At 33.9% G+C, this 20177-nt stretch overlaps 1 protein-coding gene across 5 annotated transcripts in view; it reads left to right on the plus strand.

Annotated features, from left to right (window-relative positions):
• ARB2A (ARB2 cotranscriptional regulator A) overlaps window positions 1-20177 on the plus strand; it is a 372775-nt gene that overhangs the window by 202634 nt on the left and 149964 nt on the right. For all 5 annotated transcript variants that reach the window (XM_079790343.1, XM_079790345.1, XM_079790347.1 and 2 more), the window contains one exon: window positions 420-539. In XM_079790343.1, coding sequence (XP_079646469.1) covers window positions 420-539 — 120 coding nt within the window. The remainder of the gene's footprint in view (window positions 1-419; window positions 540-20177) is intronic.

Genomic DNA, 20177 nt, shown 5'->3' on the forward strand with positions numbered 1-20177 from the left:
AGGGGGTGATCAGGCTGGCAGGCAGAAGCGGTTAGGGGCAATCAGGAAGGCAGGCAGGTGATCAGTTGGGAGCCAGTAGTCCTGGATTGTGAGAGGGATGTCCGACTGCCCGTTCCTAAACGGGCAGTCGGACATCCCTCGAGGGGTCCCAGATTGGAGAGGGTGCAGGCTGGGCTGAGGGACACGCCCCCCCTCCATGCACAAATTTCGTGCACTGGGCCTCTAGTATTTTAATAATAATATAACACTAATTTATTCTCTAATTTGAATTTTCAAAGTAGTCCTTTTGTGTTATTATTTTGAATAAGTCATAACCATCTTATTTCTTATGCTATATAAGCAAGCACATAATTTAATTTTTTATGACTCTGATAGTAATTAGATACAGTATTTCATATATGATCTTTGTTTTTTTATAGGAAAATGGTTCTCCTGAAGAACATGCAATCTATGTGTGGGACCATTTCATAGCCCAGTCGGCAGCTGAGAATGTATTTTTTGTTGCTCACAGCTATGGAGGACTTGCTTTTGTTGAACTGGTAAGTGCACATTTAACTCTAGTTTTAATCCCCAAACTTCCTATAGGTTTATCCCCTCCATTCCCTTTCTGTTGGCATAATTACTTTAAATCACTTTATCATGGATGAAAATACTGTCTTTTGAGTAAATAATTTTATTCTGTTTAAAAAGACTATACTTATTTATTTTATTTTGGCAGAACTTTAAAATACTCATCAGAAAGCTTTTTGCCTGTTTCTTATCTAATTATAACTTTTTAATTTCTTAATTTCTATAAAATTAAAAAGTTATAATTATAGCCCTACATTATAGCCCCAGTTTCTATACATTTTATGATATCTGTTTCCTGTCTTATGTATATATCATATATATCTGTAAAGTGTTAAAATTTTCAAGAGACCCTTTGAATATTTGGGAATATTTTTAATTTTTAAATAATTCTTTATTGTTGAAAGTATTACACATGTCCTCTTATTTCTCCCATTGACCCCCTCCGCTCCAGGCCTTCAGCACCCTATTGTCTGTGTCCATTGGTTGATATTTTGATAACCTTTACCTGATTTATCTCTACAAATTAGCACTTGGTCAGAATCTACGTAATTAAAACTATTATTCTGTTTCTAAGTGGAACTTATTACTTGGCTGCAAAAATATTTGCATTTCAAAATAATCTGATTGTTAGAGTTAAGATTATATGAACAGGATAGAAAAAAAATGATTAAGATTTCTGAATTTTGTCTGTATTATCTGCAATATTACAAGTACCAATGTGAATGATTAATGAGATATAATCATTATTAAAAATACACTGCTGAAGCATTTGTGCCTTTATGCCCATAACCCCTTACATCACAGGAAGGTACCAGTGCTACAATAAAGTGATTAATTTGATTAAAGTCCATTTGATAATTTTAAATCCAGTAGCCTCAAGTGGACATTGAACACAGGCACAGCATTTGTTGTCTTAATTTTTATGTTTCTAAACTTTGCTATGTATTTCTCTTTTCATGGAAATTAGATATATTTCCACGGCTTTTTTAACTTCCCCACACCTTATTGCTTACCCACATGATTTAGATATAACTGGTAGTGACACCAGAGAATAATTTTGCTGATCTAAATTTTTCAAATGCTCATGCTCTCTTGAGATCAGGAAATGAATTAAATCATTTATTTCTTCAGTTGATTTTACTTTTTAGAAATGATTTTAAGTACTTTTATCTCTGTTGAATTTATTTTAATATATAATGGAAATATTAAGATAGCTAACAAACTTATGGTAACTTTTTAAAATGTGAATGTTTTCTTTTAAATGGTTCTTTTAACCCTACACACATACACACACACAAACACACACAAGTTTTCATATATGTAGCTTGTGTTTTCTTTGCATACCATTAAATGACTTAAAACATGATATTTCATTGACAGAGTAATAAAGTATGTCTGAAAGCCTGTAAGACTTCTTAATACATCAATTCTCTCTCTCTCTCGCTCTCTTTTTTTACTTTAAGACAGTTTATAAAAATCTTCTGTACATCATATTTGGAATTTAACTAAGTTTTGGACAGTTTTTAAAATAACCTTAAGATGCCAGAGTAACAGATGACCAGTGTGTCACTCGTGTTTTCCCTGTCCTTCTTGTCACACACTGGTGAATATTTCTCCACTTTTGTTCCACTTTAATATAAAGCACACAGATGTTTCAGAACAAGACTTGACTTCTGACCTTGAGGCTATTTAGGGTCAGGGTCCTCAGGGCCTGTGAAATTATCACAAGCTGAGCTAAAGTTTTTCTCCATCACAGGAAGTAACCAGTAAGTAAGAAGTTAAAAAGGAGCTTTGTCAGAGAGACAAGATGGTCTCAGTAGGGTCAGCTTCTGTAGTCTGCTGTCTCGGCAGGAGGTGCATGCATGGGAGGAGGAATATAATATAACCAGTGGCACATCACATATCTGTCAGGCAACACCAGGCCTGAGAAGTCTATTTAATGGAATATACCTTGTTTAGGTTTTTAAACATTAATGACGATTATCTCAACTTCATGTATTTGCTACTTTTTGTGAAATAACTTAGATGGGGGTAGGTAATGGGGTTAGATGGTAACAACTAAAGAAAAAGTGCTTACTGGCCTAATGATATGGATTCCTCTAAAAAACATAATATTGTGCACTGATAAGTTTTACATAAATTTTGACAAAAGTTGATTAATATATAAAGCCATTATGTTTCTACTTAATTTCAAAAGGATTTTTAAAATTCAACGTTGATAAAGAAACAATAAAAAGACATTGAAATATTTTATAGGCCTTTACTTTTGCTTAAAGCTGAATAATAATACCCATTTTCCCAAATATTCTTAGGGGAAAAGTCATGATGTTTAAAATGTTGAAATATTCACTCTCAGGATTTTTTAACATAAGTGTAATATCTAAAATTACTTTACATAGATTTAAAATGTTAATATTAACTTTCTAAGAAAGTAAATTTTGAACACCTTGAATTATAGTTTAGATCTCTGTCTTAATAATGTGTTATACATATCAGATATTAAATCCTTTGGATTTCAATAAAGTTAGACTTTTTAAAAGTGTCATAAAGGTGTACTCCAGTTAAAAAAAAACTCCACACACACACACACTCCTTATGGAATAGTCATAAGTTGTAACATCATGTTTGAATGTATGAAGATTGTTTTTCTACCATTCTCATGTAAATTTACATTCTTTTTGTTTAGGTCATGAGTTTTAAGGAAATGTATTTTGAATGTAAATTGTGTAGATAGTACAGCTTCAATAATATATGCAATTATTTAGAGTGCTTACTGTTTGAAAAGCAGGTACCAGTTAGGACTTATTCTAAAATGTATCCTGAGGCTTACTAAATTTAAATTGTTTATAATTATAGTTTAAAATTAAATGTGTTGCTAATATATATCTGAAAATAAATTACTTCTAAATTTAGAGCACAAAAAATATTTCAGATCTTTCATATTTTGCTAATTACTGTTTTTGAAAACTGAGAACATAATTTATTATTTTATTGTGCCTTAAAGTATTGAATTTCTCCTGAAGAATACATTATAGTTACAAGATTTATTTTCAAAACCAATGTTCATTTTATGGTAGTAAATCTTGGAATGTGATCAGGTCCAACCTCATAAAGACAGTGTACAGTTTACTATAATAATGAGAAAAGTGATGCTAAAAATATGCCTTTCACAGCTTTTATTTTTATCAGATGGTAACAGCTCAAGTTTCCAATTCTCTAAACTTTCTGCGATTCCAGTAAGAATGGGTGTTGATAAGATAGCTCTGGAAGCAATTCGAACATTCAGTCATTAGTGATTAGTGATTAGTGATTAGTGATTATGAATTGATAATCGATTTTTAAAAGTAACATATCTGCCCAATATTATCTTTTCTGTGTATTTAAAATAATGTCAATATAAAAAATAATGCCAATATATAAAGTAACTGTTATTAAACCATCATTTAGAAGACTTACATTTCTGTGTTAGAAATTGTTTGATAGAATTAGTTGTCAAAATCAGAATGCATTTACCAAATTCATTCAGAAATACATCTACAAATATTGCAGTTTACTTTTGCCTATATTAGTTGTTTACGTTTTATCTCATTTGTTGGAAATTAACTGTCATTAAAAAACAATGCAGTTGTAAGTTTTTTCATCATCTCTTTTACCAGCCACTTTGATGAAGTGATTCCATTGCTTCCATTGTTGGTCATTTCAGAATCCTTTGCTCTTGTCTTCCTAGGTGATAGTTTGGCAAAATCAAGCAGCCTTAAAATTTTCTTTTAATTGGAAATTTGTTAGCTTTCCTAGTTAATGACCAGTTTTTAATCTCAGCTCACCTTACCTTCCCTGTTTGCTGTGCTCAGTAAATCAATTTGCATTCATATGTCTTTTCCTAGTCAAAGTGAGTGTTGATATTTTTATTAAACAATTGTAGTAAATATATTTCATTAGTTTATTGAATCATCTCAGCTGATATAAAATTAGTGTTGTTACAATTACTTTTATTTCCTTTTCCGTGTTACTAGTGGTATGTACATATAACCACCATTAAAAACCTCACTTAGAAATGTGTGAAAACTGTTCCTTTTGAAAGTGCATCACTACCCACTTTTGATTTCGGTTTCTCCATGCTTGTCAGCACTTGATTGGCACCTTACTTGCATGTGAATTAAGGAGTGAAGGGAACTCTGTTTTCCTGCTATTGTTCCATGCTGGGCTCCCTAGCCTTCAGGCAGCCTAAGCTGACCTTCAGCAGTTGATAGAGGACTAGTTTTTGGACATAACTCTATGAGGACACTCAACCTCAGTCTACTCTGAATTGATCTTTTGAAATTGCCTAGAGCAAGATTTGGATTTAGACTGAAGAGAAAATGGAATGGGACTAAAAGAATTAATTTTTACCTTTAATGACATCACCTAACTATGACCTTACAGAGGCATTGTTTACATTTTGTCTACAAAGAACAACATAAATTGGATATTTGTAGGATATCCACTTAATGTGATCAGTGGGAATAGCTAAAAGTTGGGCTGTTGGCAATCAAAAATTAAGGAGAGGGGGGGGATAAACCAAAGAAAAATTGAGCCATAGTAATAGTATAGTAATTCAGGCCAAAATGCTTCTTAAAAACCTACTTTAAAATTTAGGTATTTCACTAAAAATAAGTTGCCATTTAGAATATAACTTGAATTTCTAAGTTGGCTGCCTAGGTGATATGAATAGGGATGATTACAACTTGTATGGCATGCTATCTTAATTCTCTAATTTTATATGAAAAGAATTTAGTTTTGCTAACTATTCTGTATGGTCCTTAGAGAGTGGAACCAGAGGTTATATTATTATTTTCCTCCTCTATTCAATTTTATCCCTGCCTTGCATATAGCGTAGATACCATCTCCTGGTTGATTGTTGATAACACTAAATTTAGGAGTTAGTTTCAGGAGTCCAAGTAAGAGCCAATGAAATACTTTACCAACATAGAAGTAGTGGGAATGGTAAGGAAGAAGCACACATTAGAGATGTTAAGGGGTCAGATTCTCATTGGTTAGTGACAATGGATCTGGAAAGCTGAATGAGAACAAAGAGGGGATAGTATATCCTTCCCCATACACACAGATAGAAGCATAGCAAAGTGGGCAAGCACAACAAATAGTGAACAGTGATTATGCAGATATATAGATAGTTGGGGGAAATGTTTGCACACACTGAATATTTAATAATTGTGGTTAATATAATAAACTAGAGGCCCGATGCACGAAATTTGTGCAAGAGTAGGCCTTCCTTCCCCCAGCTGCTGGCACCAGCTTCCCTCTGGCACCCAGGACCCGGGCTTCCCTCAAAGCCCTGGCTTCATCCGGAAGGTCGTCCTGAAGGATGTCCAGTCTAATTAGCATATTATGCTTTTATTATTATAGATGAGATATCAATTCAGAGTATTCAAAGAGAAAGAGTTACATATACAGATGTGTTTTGTTAAGCTCCACAGGAGTTATCTAAGTACTGAGGCTTGATTTTTTAAAACTTTTATTTAAATAATTTTTAATATGTATCAGGAGGCCCCACTCTTTAGAAGGATATCTCAATTTGTTAAAGTTTATGTTAACTCTTCCCTTTTGTTCTATAGCTAACCAACCAACACCTTTTGCCAGATTTTCTTCTCTGAAATCTGTACTTTCTGTGGCTTTAAGACCCTCTGAATAATCTGATTCATCTCTTTTTACTGTATTTTTCCAAATAAAAACGTCCAGTTCTAGTTTAATTTTATTGCTGCCATTTTTCCATCTCACTGCACCTCTACCCCTGATCTCAAGCCCAGTGTAGTATAAAAACAAGAAATTTGGAAGAAAATGACCTGGTTTGAATCCCAGTTCTGATACCTACAAATTATGATAAATTAGGTCAGATCCCTTATTTGTATCTTCTTCTGTAAGTACCCATAGCAGTGTTTGAGGATTAAATTAGAAAATTCTTGGTTACTAGGAGTTAAGTCAATGTTAGTTGAATGTGAGTCTAAATGCCAACTAGGTATACTCATTCTCATTTTTTGCTAATGCCATTTCCCTTTCCCAAGTGAAAGAATTTCTCTCCATACTAGATTTTTCATGAAGTATTCCCAACTAACTCCCCCTTTTTCTGTAGTATTTATGTTTCACAATTTAAAACTTTAGTATATACTAATTCCCTTTTCTTAAAAGTTATCTTTTATCTCTAAATACTATCTTAACCCAAATCACCCAGAAACAACTTGAGGATAAAGAGTCTAATAATGCTCTTATTCTCTCCCCCCACCTCAGTATTGAGAACAATATATATTACAGCAACACAAACCGTCTTAGATATCTATTCAGTCAGTTGACCAATATACAGAGTAAGCCTTAACAATAACTCTTTTACTAGTTGAACTTCACTAATTTTTCCTACCCTCCATTTGAATATTGATGAATTCTTTCACATTAGACAGTATTACCCGTTTTGTTCCTGGTGTTAGTCAGTCTCCTCTCTGCTGGTGTCCCCAACTGTAAGGCTGACTGAGAAGCTTGCTTCCCTATGATTTCTCAGTTAAAGAGGAAAAATATTAAAATGAGTTAAAACTTCATCCTCATAATGTTATATGGCAACATGAAGAGTAAGTCTAAGAAACTTTCCACTTCATTTCCAAACATGAGTTTCACATTAATTAATATAATTATTATATTTAATAATTAGCTTACTCTTATTTGTTTCCACTTTTTAACTTTTAAAAATAATTTTTGAGATATAATTTACATATATTTATGGAGATATAATAGAAATTTATTGAGATATAATCACATACCATAAAATTTATCTTTAAAAGTATACATTTTAATAGTTTTTGGTATATTTACAGAATTAAACAAATCACACCACTACATAATTTTAGAATATTTTCATCACCCCAAAAGAAACTCCATATTAAAATTCTTTGTCCATATTTTGTGTTGTCATTTTACTGTGGAGTTGTAAGACTTCTTTATATATTGGATATAAGTCCCTTATCAGATACTTTATTTGCAACTATCTTCTCCCATTCTGTGAGTTATCTTTTCACCTTTTTATGATGTTCTTTGAAGTACAGAATATATTTTTTATTTTGATGAAGTCCAGTTTATATAGTTTTTGTTTTTGTCACTCGAGTTAATTTTTGTACATTGTACGAAGTAGGGATTCAACCTAATTCTTTTAAATGTAGATATTCATTTGTCTCAGCACCATTTGTTGAAAAGACTATTCTTTCCTCTTCCATTTGATCTTAGTACCTCTGACTATAAATATAAGGGGTTGCTTCTGTACTTGAAATTCTATTTCATTGATACGCATACTTGTCCTTCTACCAGTACCACACCAGCTTGATTACCATAGTTTTGCAGAAAGTTTTAAAATCAGAAAGTGTGGATCCTCCAACTTTCTCTTCTTATTAAAAACTAGGAGCCCAGTGCACAAACTCGTGCACCTTGAAAGGAACTGTGGGCCACGAGGCTGTGGTGGGCACAGGGGCAGGTCTTGGCCCATCCTCCGCACCCTCTCCCGGCCCCTCCTGCCCTGTCTGCTGGCAGCCCCGCTCCCACCACCGCTGCTCCCATGCGCTGATGGCGTCAGCCCCACTCGCACAGCGCCAGCAGCAGGTGCGAGCGGGGCTGGCGCCATCAGCAGGTGCAAGTGGCAGCTGCTGCCCTGATTGCCTCTCAGGAGCAGGGGTAGGTGGAGAAGCCCTCAGGGGCGATCAGGGCTGGCAGCAGATGTGAGAGGTGGCTGTCGGCCCTGATCTCCCCTCAGGAGCAAGGGGCGGTGGAGAAGCCCTGAGGCATGATTGGGGCCAGTAGCTGCCGCTCACACTCACTGATGGTGCTGAGAGCCGGCAGTGGGTGTGAGCAGTGGCTACGGCACCGGCAGCAGGTGCGAGTGGGGCCAGCGCTGGCAGCAGGTGCGAGTGCCCAGCGGGACTGCAGTGCACAGGAGCAAAGAATTTTCAGCAACCACCAGAGGCTTGCCCCGATGACAGTGGCCGATGCCTGACATGTTCCGCACACGCCCCCTGGTGGTCAGCACATGTCATAGTGACCGGTTATTCTGGTTCTGCTGTTCAGTCTATTTGCTAATAGCCTTTTATTTTATAGGATTTTTGGCTGTTCTAGGTACATTTCCATATGAATTTTAGGATCAATTTGTTTCTACAAAAAGGAGCTGCTATTTTCAATTTGTTTCTACAAAAAGGAGCTGCTATTTTGATTGGAATTAAATATGTATATCAATTTGGGGGTATTGATATCTTAATAATACTGTCTTTTAATTCATGAACATGGGCTTTCTTTCCATTTATTTATACTTTTTTTAACGTTTTGTTATCAGTGTACAGGTTGAAACTTACTTTGTTAAATTTATTCCTAAATTGTTTTTTTATTCTATGCTAAATGAAATTGTTCTTTTAATTTTAGTTTCATATTGTTCATTGCTAGTGCATAGAAATAAAACTGACTTTTGTATATTGGTCTTATATTCTTCAACGTTACTGAATTCGTTTATTAGTTCTAGTAGTTTTTTGGGGCATTTCTTAGGGTTTTCAAGATTATATAATCTGTGACTAAAGATAATTTTACTTTTTCCTTTCCAATCTGATTGCCTCTTTTTTTTCTTTTTTGTAACTGTAAGAAAACATTTATTGGGTAAATTACAGAGGTAGAAAAAGTAATTTCTACAAGAAATGGGCTTAAGAAACAAGTTATGGAGGTAAAGGAAGGGCCCTTGGAATTTAGGAGTGAGGAAGCTAAAGGTAATGTGCCTGGGAGGAGGAGAGGGAGGGAGAAGGAAAAGGCTCTGTGAGGAAGCCCACCCTGATTGCCTCTGTCCAGTGCAGTAATGAATAGAAACAGCTAGAGTGGACATCCTTTTATTCCTGATCTTAAGGGGAAAACGTTCATTTTTCACCATTATTTATGATCTCCATCCTTGATAGATAATTTCCACCATGAACCTAATGTGCTCCTTAATGTTTATATCCCTCAGTCACATCAAGATCAGGTTGTTCAGAGGCTGAAATGGGGGGGTGGGGGGAATCACTAATCTTTTACAAGAATCTTTTGTAGAGTAAAAGATCCATATTAGTCCATTGGAATTGCCTTTGCAAGAAGCTTTTTTAATATCCCTATAGATGGGTTGCATCCAGGTCTTACTGCCCTGCATCTGTGCAGCTGAGAGATTGGACACTATCTCTTGATTCAACAAAGACTGCCAGGAAATCACTGGTAAAATTAGCATAATAGCATCTGAAGGAGTACCTAGGGAAATTGACACATTAATTTGTTAGATATAAATCTCTCTATAAGAAATACTTCTTTTTCCATTGGTTTTATAAAAGATCTTAATGAGAGATTTTGTATGTTACTATAGATATGAGAGTATGATTGACTATTGTAAGCTTTTTTTAAAGAGGGACTGTAGAAAAACACATTTCAATTAATGACAGGGTCGTTTCTTTCTGTTCTTATAACCTTATGATGATCACTCAATATGAGCATTCCCCCAAATAAGATTCCCAACCACAGTGACACCTCTGATTTGATACCACAATTAAAAAGAGCTCTTGGGGGGGGGGGGGGTGGGATTGAAATCAAAACTATTCAACTTCTATCTTAGTGGTTAGACCTCAGTGTTTATTAAATAATTAAATCAAATTAACACAAGAGTGCCAGGTGGACTCAGACTCAAAGCATATTAGATTCATGTTAGGGTAAAGCATGAGAAACAAGGATGGAAGCCATATCTGGGCAAACATCTTATTATTAGAGTTCAGGGTTGGTTCAGGAACAGATAACTAGGCTGGAGAGCCTGGCTTTGGGGGAGTAGAGGTAAGTCATCACTAAGTAGGTCTCTATAGAACATGGTCAGCTCAGGTTTGAATCAGGAGGTGTAATCTGGTTGCCGGGGACAGAAAATCAAGGCATTGGATGATAACTGAGTAGATGGAATGTAGTCATTGGTTCTGAATACTTTTTCCTTGCCAAGCCCACCTTCCTGCCTCATGGAGCTGGAAGGGGAAACAAGGACAGGATTCAGCACTTGGGAAAGGATCAGCAAAGCAAGATTTAAGGCTTCAACCATTGGCCGGAGGGTTAGAAATTGAATCCTTTCCTGAGAAAGAAAGAGGTTATAGCAGTAGGAAAAAAATAAATAAATGAAAAAAATAAAATCTGAAGGACTATGAAATGATGAATCAAGACAGAAATCTAATTCATGTGGCTTAGGTCAGAAGGGGATAGAGTCAAATACTGCATTCTAAGGTCGTTTACATACCCAGGGCTTATCCTTGACACATTGGTTATCTGGTTTCAGTGGCAATAAAGAAAATGAGTTGGGAAGAGCTCTCTTTTTTCCTGTTCTTGTGGCTCTTATATGATCACACTATGGTTCTAAAACTTTCCATGAGACTAGAGAAACAAAGAGATACTCAACTAAGCCACTGTGATATTATTAACTTTTAGAATTGGGGACTTTTAACCCCTACATGTCTGTGAATTGTTTTTCCCCCTCACGTTGTTTGTTACAGGTTTTTAGTACTTTTCCATTGAATGAATTTAGATTATGGTAAAGCCACCTGTACCATATACTAGTGAGTTTGACTTTATGGAAATTATTTTTTGGAGTTAAAATTTAATATTATGCTTTTAAAACAAGAAATGCTTTAGAAAACTATTAAAAATATTTGTTCATGTATTCAGTTGAACATCTCACTCTGTACAACTACTGTGGAAACAGATTAAACCCCTGGCCTCCAGAAGGTTATAGTCTAATCAGGAAGCACATTTAAATAAAGAGAGTAATGTAGTAAGACAGTTGTAAAGTGGGGTGGTAGTCCAGAGATTGTTACGAGAAAGATCCATATAGTAAATCTGTCTGCGTTCAGTAATAGTAAGATTTGTTTCTGTTGGTAAACTGATAATACTCTTTTTGTCAGAAAATAAAAACTACCAGGCATTTTTACCTTTGTCTCCTGTAAACCCAGAGCTATGGTTAGTTTTTCATTATTCCCAGCCTCAACCCTTATTCAGTGTCTTAATTCATAGTTTTGTTTTTATTTTCCTTTGCTTTAAGGTACCTCAGAATCCTTTTCTTAATTGGCAGAGAATGAATAACTAAACAATTATTTTCTCTGGTTCTTACTATGCTGCCTAGCCCGGCTGGACGTATAATAAGTATATACACAATAAATACTTTTTGATCCTAGGTAACTTATATAAACTAGTTATCAGAAGCCAATCTCAGGTGGTGTTGTATTGGGTCAAAATGAAGAAAGTTGACTGACCACTCCCTGTTGGCTGGTGCATTCCAGTGGTGAGCTGAAACTGAATCCCAGCTTAGGAAACAGGGTTCTTCTTCATGTGGAGGACTCTGTGCCGAAAGCATGGGAACAACGAGGGGGGGAAAAAAAAATGAAGAAAGTTGAGCCTTGACATTCATAATGAACCATACATAGAACAAAGCGAGATGGAAGAGAGAATAAAGTGGATCATTTAAGATGGAAAACGGGGACATTTAGAGTCAATATGCTTTGAGTGCAGTACAGTTTGTATCACTGAAATTTAGGATTCTTGGAAGGACCACTAATGGAAATTGATCATTGAATGCAGAAAATCAACTAAGAAAATATTGAAATGTCTTATTAAGGGAAGTACCAAAGCTAACCCCAAAGTTTTCTGTGATTATATTGAATATATTAAATCTCATATCCTCAGAAATTAGTTTGCCGTTTTAATTATTTATTAGTGTATTCAGAATTCTTCTTAGTTTTCCATACCTTATTTGAATTTTTCTGACAACAAAGTATATTAAAGACATTAGAATACAATAAAAATTACTATTAATATTTTGTGCCAATTTTATAAGTGAGTCAAATGATTAAAAAGTGTTCTAATTTCTAATATATCTAGTTAATGTCTAAAGAGCCGTAAATCTTGATATCTAACTTATAACATTTTATCTCAAAATTTCTGTACTTAATAAGACATTGGATTGGAAGAGAACTTGATGTTTACTTTTCTGAAGGAGAGGCACTGGGTCAAAAGATAAAGCACTCAGCTTTCTCCCACAGTAAAGATTCCCTATCTGGGCTTTTTTTCCAATTGCTCTATAATTCTAAGTGTTGATTTTCTAGCAGTTTCTAATAGCCTGTCTGCTAACAACAAAGAAACCTTGACTTTTTCTGTAAAGTGTGCCCTGTAAATTGTAATAAAATGAGATCCATAACCATTGCATTGCCTTTGTTGTATTACTGCTCCATTTACCTCCGGAAAACATCTAGTTCCAATACCATTAATAGTGTAATAATATTTCAACCACTATTACAGACTAAGCCTCACATTTTCATTTTGCTTCATATACATTTTTGGTACATCTATCTAAATACTAAGTACGTAGTAATATATTAGATATCTTTAGCATATTATAAACCTTAACATTTGGTGACACTTGTGTTTTCTCTGAGATCTACAATATATTCTCAAGCAAACTGACCCCTTCATATCTGATTGCTGTGTTAGAGCCCTCATTCAGTCTCCTAGAGCCCTATCAGTGCTATTATAATAAAATCCATATAATCTGTCAGCCAGTCAGAGGGACTGAGACTTGATTGGGTCAAGAACAATTCTAAGCAATTCATAGCAGTGTCTTTGAAAAAGAACATTTTAAATAAAACAAGTACTTATGCATATCTTGCAAATGTACTAAAAATTTAACCTGAAATGTCAGCAAAATTCAGCTATGCCAAGAAATTTTAAGAAGTCAGAATTTTATTTGCACACTCTCAAAAGTAATGCTGAGTTTCTCCCATGATGTCTTCTTCCTCTTTGCTGCACTCTAGATCTCAGGAAGAGTTTTTAACTAGCAATCGAAAATAACCCATTTTAAGAATTCGCGGGAAATGCGAGGTATTCATCAGTATATATTTACTGTCTAAAGCTGATATAGCTGTAAGGTTTTTTAGATCCAATTGATCTATTGCGCATGTTCCCTTCCCAGATTGCAGGACGTGCTTCTATTTGCATAAGGCCCTGGGCAAGGTTCTTTCTTGCATTGATTGGCCTGTCCAAGGCAGCCTGATGTGTTCTTGCATTGATCACTTTGTCTTTTCTTGGAAGACAGTGTTACACTGAGTTCATCTCAAACATTCTAAGGAGAAGGTAGAACTTTCTGCAGATGTCTCAATTTTATTCAGATGTTCCTTTGAGTATAGGCTTTTTCTTTTTCTTTTTCTTTTTTGGCAAGGCTAAAAAATTCTCTTTTTTCCCCCCTAATTTGGATGTTTCTGCAGTTTGAGTGCACTTCAGAGTAGAATATATTTTAAAAAGCTACTTTAAAGAAAATTGCCACACTATATGCCATTTATCTTGTGCTTTTTTGTTTTTAAAACAGGGTATCTTGCTTCCAGCTTAAAACTGTATTCTTTAAAGATGAACTCTTAAACCTAGACATAAACTAAAACATACTGTTTCTGTGATAGGTTATCACTATCTTTGCTCGCTTGATAGATTCTTAGTTTCAGTGTGACATGCACTGCTGTATGTGTTTAGGCAAATAAAAAGTTTTATTAGTTTCATTATGAAACTGGGGTCCTGAATGACTTGCCTGTTACTCTTCATCATTAGTAATGTTAAGGTGAATAGTATAAATTTATCAAATATGGAAATTATTAAGCAACCATATATCAATTATGGATAAAAATATTTCATTATGTCAACTTTTGTGGGAGGGTGTTATTTGGTGGCCATGGAAACCTGAGTTTAAAGATTATGTCTTCAACCAAATCTGTGATAAATTGAGCAATGAATGTTTTGCATTTTGCAGTTTAGCACTCTTTATCAGCTGGTCATTAAATCAACATTTATATTGTTTGCCAAAGAACATATTTGCCTACACAGCTAATTATCAAGAAAATGCCCATTACCACCAACTCATTTTCTAGGTGTTTAGTGAGGAACTAGTGAGACAAACCTAAGCTCTGTCAAGATGCAGGGCAGTGTCCTCCTCCTGTTGCATCAAAGCCCATGTGAATTTATAAGGGTTACTTTTGGCAAAGATTTAGAAGTGTGTTATGGCTGAATTTGATTATTGTGCTGTTGGTAATTAAACTCTGCTACTACAATTTCTTAATGTTTCCAGGAAGCATATTTAGTTAACACTTACTACAGATCAGGACACTATATATGCTGTTTTATTTTCCTTATTATTTTCTGAATATTGTTAAAGTCTAGAAATTAAACTTAACAGAAAAACATTTAATCGGTTATTTCACTCAACGGCCTCACTGTGGCATCACTCAGTATATCATCTTAAGCCACAGAAGCCTTTTTGTACTTTAATAATTCTGTTTTGTAAAATTTTGTAGTAAATTTTTAGAGGTCATATTTTGTTTCAGATATGCTAGAATTCCTGGCTTAAAATTAAACCTGGAGTGAATTAAATGTTTATTATACAAAGGCTAATCAAGTCAAGTTTTCAGATAATGTCATTTGCTATTTTAAAGGCATTCTCTAAAAGCTATAGCATTAATGAGGTATATACATGAGTTATATAAAATTTATTCAGCAAGTAGAAGTGTTGGTAAGCAGAATTACTATTAATATAAGTAATGTATATTAGAAAATATGGTCTTACATTGGCAAAATTAGATTTGTGAGTGATCAGGGCTTAACTAGGCTGTCTAAAATAGCTAATCATATTTGTATATAAATATGAAAAAAGTATTCTTAAAGATGTAATTATTTTCTGAAGATTTCATGTAAGTTTGGTAGTTTGAGAAAATCACTTGTGAGAATACCAATGAAAAAGGCATATAAAAGTATTGAAATGAAAAACCTCTTCAAGTATTCAAAAATAGCTCTTCAAAGCTGAATTCGATCAGTGAAAAAATGGATATTACATTGCAACTTTTGTTCAGTGTATCACAACTTGGTGCAAGTATAGCTTTCTGAAATGGAATTGTATAGTGTTTGCACATTTTTTCCAGCTAAAATGAAGCGTACATCATCTTGCATAATTTGCTTGTCTCTGGTGGTTAAATTTGCATATCTGAATGAATGAGTATATATCTTAAGCTCCTGCTAGATGTAAAATAATCTCATGAGTGGAGGGAGCTCTTTTACCTCAGAAGTCAGAAGAGTCTATATTTCACAGCAACTCATGATCAAATAAGCTAATTCAGATGCTGGAAAGTGCTTTTACTTAGCTATGAGGAAGAACCATTGACTACATACAACCAACAAGTGTACGGTGGATCTTTTTAAACCCCTTATAGGACTGAATGTCGACCCCTAATACAAGTGACCATGAGCAACTATGAATAGTATAAATACACACCTGAGATGGCCAGACTTACTGCTATATAATTTAGTTACAATTGCTATATTTATTCCCCCAAATTTACACGACATAATCTGTTTCCTATATAGACCCAAATTGAAGAAATATAATTCAGTATTTGGTGGGCAAAATAATGGAACGAGGCCTCTGTATCATGTAGTGTGATGCCCGCTGTTTTTTGCTGCTCAGGCACTGCCCAGGACCCGAGTTCTCCAGACTCCCGCATGGAGGGATGTGGAGGTCTGCGTTTGAAGTATGTTCACTGCATTCAGATTCTCATAAAACATTTCTGGGGAAACTGGAGGGCTTTCCTGTAAGATGCTGGGAAGCATAAAGACAGTGAAATATCTGCTAAAAAGTTGTCCAGTGAAATCCATGACTTTTTCCCATAAAGCAAAGAATTGCTAAAAAATTTTCAGGCTAATGGGTTTTCAAATATAGGAGTAATCATTTTTAAATCATAGAAGGAAGGATACAATGATTTCAGATCTCTTATTTCCCTTTGACAGTGTCATATATTTATTTATTGGTGATTTCAAGAATGTTCCATGTTTCCAGTATAGCATATTGTGAGTCTGAGAATTTCTAATAACACCACAGTAACTGTGTAGTAAAAATTATTAATCATTATATATTAAAAGGTATCTCTTCATAAAATCTCAAAAATAAGCTTTTGTTTGTTTAAGGAAATAAAATTTGATATCTCACCATGAAGGATGTGCTTATAAGTTTCTTGTAACTTTGTATGGATAGTATTATATAGTTCTGGCTGGTTAAAACTTAAGATTTAATTGTCACTATGTTTTAACTGACATATGTAAAAGTTGTACATTTTTCAATATAAAATATTTAAAATATTAGTAAATATGATATACTTTGCTTTATACAAAAGTATTGCTTTTCTGATGAATAAGATATAAATAAAATATTACATAATTTTTAAATAAAATAATAGTTTACTACCTTTCTCATACTCTTTCTTACTCCTGCCCCAAGATAATGTAGGTGTACCATATATTTTTGCTAGTTAGCAAGTATTAACATGGTTGGTAAATATGCGCTCTAAATGATATTTACAATACTTGTGGCTAAAGAAATAATGTCAAAAGACTAATATTTGCTTTATGTTCTATTTGTTCTTTTTAACTTTTAATAATATTGAATCATCCCTGAAAGTATAGTACAGTTTTGTTTTATCATCTTGAAGAAAATGTTTTCGTGTAATGAGAGTTGTTGATTAAAAATTTATTATGCTCAATTGTTCGATACATATGTATGAGTGTCTGAGTCTGTGAAAACTCTTACTGAATAATCTTTATAGATATCATATGCATGAAGAGATATTCACTTGCTAGATACTCAAATGAATATACATATGTTAAGGAAATACCTTCCTTTGAAATTATCTTTTATACTCTTATTCTGCCTCTAAACACTTTAAAAGAATCTTCTCACTTGGAATTGTTTAGAACACATGTGCAAAAGAAAATTTGTATTTACATATTTTTATGTAGGCTTTAAGCAGTTAAAGCTAAAAGCTCACATTGTAAAATTTATTTTTGTGTTGGTATCTTTATACATATATTTTCAAACTCTTTTATCTGAGATGTTCAAAAAAGGAATAAGATATAATGATGGCATAAAGTGCATAGATTACAAACCTTTTCCACCTCTTTTAACTTTGTAGGACTAATAATAGCTTTTAATCACTGTTTCTATTCAGCTGTGTACGAACCAAGCAGCTTCACATTCTTCATACTACTAACCCATTATCATTTTTTATGCAACAGGCATGGTCATACTTACTCCACAACCCAAAAACAAAAACAAAAATACTGGCTCTGGATATTTATTCATATGTCCCTAAAACTATATATAGAGATGTTCTGGGTTAAGTCTAAAAAATTCTTAATTTTTGTCTCAAAAAATGACAGCTTTTCTTAATGATGTTCCATTATCTCTTACTTTTCAAAACTTAACTCTCTCCTTTTCTTGTGCCTTTTGGGAAGTAATATAGGTGAGTTCTGGGGTGGGATTGAAAATCTCATATCACTTTATGCCTAGATTAATAACAGATAATCATTAGATATTCTATAGTTGAACTAAAGATGAAACTGTAGCTATCCATAAAAGCAAAAATGTGTAAAAGAGATTTAAAAAATACAGCAGCTTCCTATAAATGATGGTTTTGCCTGTTGAAGACTTACAGGAAATTACTGTTTAATCACCAAAATGTTAACCTGGCCCACGTTAAACTTCCAAAAAAAGCCCACAAAAAACCACATTAAAAAACACACACACCTCCATAGTAGGCATTATTTTATAACTTTTTTCTAAATGTAAGTAGTTGAAGTGTCAGCAACTAGTTACTGTAAAGATCCTAAATACCTATCTATTCTTATCATATGGACATTGTTTTATGCCTAATAAACTGTTGCATTTGCACCTTCCTCATTTTAAAGAAGGAGCAATGTAAATGCACATTGGAATCTGATAAAAAGCCTAGTTATGTGTTTTTCTTTTTAAAATGCAAAACTAACGGTATATGTATTATTGGTTTTGTGGAAAAATAGTTAACAGTTTCCTATATAAATGCATGTTTTAAATGGGCATGAACTATTTTTTTCTTGTACTTTTATGCAAATAAAAGTAATCAGTAGTTTTCCTATTAATTGGTTTTTCGTTAGCAATTTCTTTTACTTGTATATATGTATATGTATACATGTACACACATACCTAGTCCTCATGACTTTTTTCTCTTTATCATTTTATTGTATGGTGTGTTTTTTCCATGGGGTTGTTTTTTGTTTTGCTTCCATTTATGGATTATATGACAAACACATTAGTGACCTAGACAATATTTTATAGAATAAGAAGCTAAATTTATCTTTTTGTCACATACCACTCTATAGATGCCTCATTGGTCTTTAAAAATGACTTAAGTTTTCTTATAGGTTAGTTCAGAAAAATTATTTCCCAACTTAAATTCCATAAAGTATATGTATTATTTTTTAATATTTGAATTTTTTATTGCATTTTCTCTTAAAGACAGATGTGTATTTTGTTTATTTGTATTTAAGATTTAGGATCCATTATTTGGAATATGCACAGTAAAAGTTATAGTGTTTTCAAAAGCAGTCTCCAATATAAACTAAATATACTAACCTCCTATCACCAAAAACAAAAAAAAAAGTTTAAACACTCAGTACAGGTTTAATTACAATTTCGGACAGGTTTGAAGCCTTCGGACTCTATTCTGGCCATTCCACTTTAGCCATTCAGGCCATGCTGCCTGTATTGTGTATTCAGCAGTTCCCATTAAACGTCTTCACAGTGAGTGATTCTGCTGGGCTTGCTGACACCCGCTTCATGCATGGCCTGCTGTGCTGGGTGGAATATTTTTTCTGAGCTGCCTGGAATATTATAGACATCTTGGCCATGTCACTCTGTGTACAGTGTGTCAGTGTGTGTGTGTGTGTGTGTGTGTGTGTGTGTGTGTGTGTGTGTTTACGGGGGAGCGTGCATTCCTGCGCAAATCAGTATTAAATAAATGATTATAAGGTGTGATTTTATATACACGCAAAATTTTAAATTTAAGTAATGATGAATTTATAATTTATTACATGCATATATTTTTAATAATTTTAGTTCAGTTAACATTAGCAACTTTGCTTTAGCTTTCATTGTCTGTGGTTATTGACACTAGGGGGCACTGCTTATCCTCAGTTGCATCTTTCTTCAGAAAATGAGTAAAAATACTCAGCTGATTTCTGTGCTGCTACTTTAATTAACAATTGAATTTAGAGAACTCTAGGCTATTTAATTCTTTGTTATTTTGGTTTTATTTCTGATGCATATATATAGTGCTAACAAAGGGAGTGGAGTTATTGGTTCTCACAAACAAATACAGTATCTAGTGTTTCATATAGTAACTTCTTTTCCCCTTTGGAAATGTCATTCTTGGCAAAACCAGAAGGGCAAGTTTGCCCAGTGATGAGGTTTAGATCCCTTGCCAGCTGTGCTTCTAGCCAGCAAGTATGATGAACAGCTTTAGAAATCAAGTGAGAGAAAGCATTCAAAAGTTAGTGTGATTCATCAGGATAAAGGTCAAGAGAAAGATAAGCAAAGGATAAGAATGAAGAGCACAAGTAGCAATAATTGGTACTTTTTTGATTACATAAATTTCAGTGATCCCATTTGTAATTTTGAAGCATGTACTTAGTTCAAAAGTTCTTATAAACTATTTTAA

The sequence above is a fragment of the Cnephaeus nilssonii genome (assembly GCF_951640355.1).
Source record: "Cnephaeus nilssonii genome assembly, chromosome: 2".
NCBI classification, from domain to species: domain Eukaryota; kingdom Metazoa; phylum Chordata; class Mammalia; order Chiroptera; family Vespertilionidae; genus Cnephaeus; species Cnephaeus nilssonii.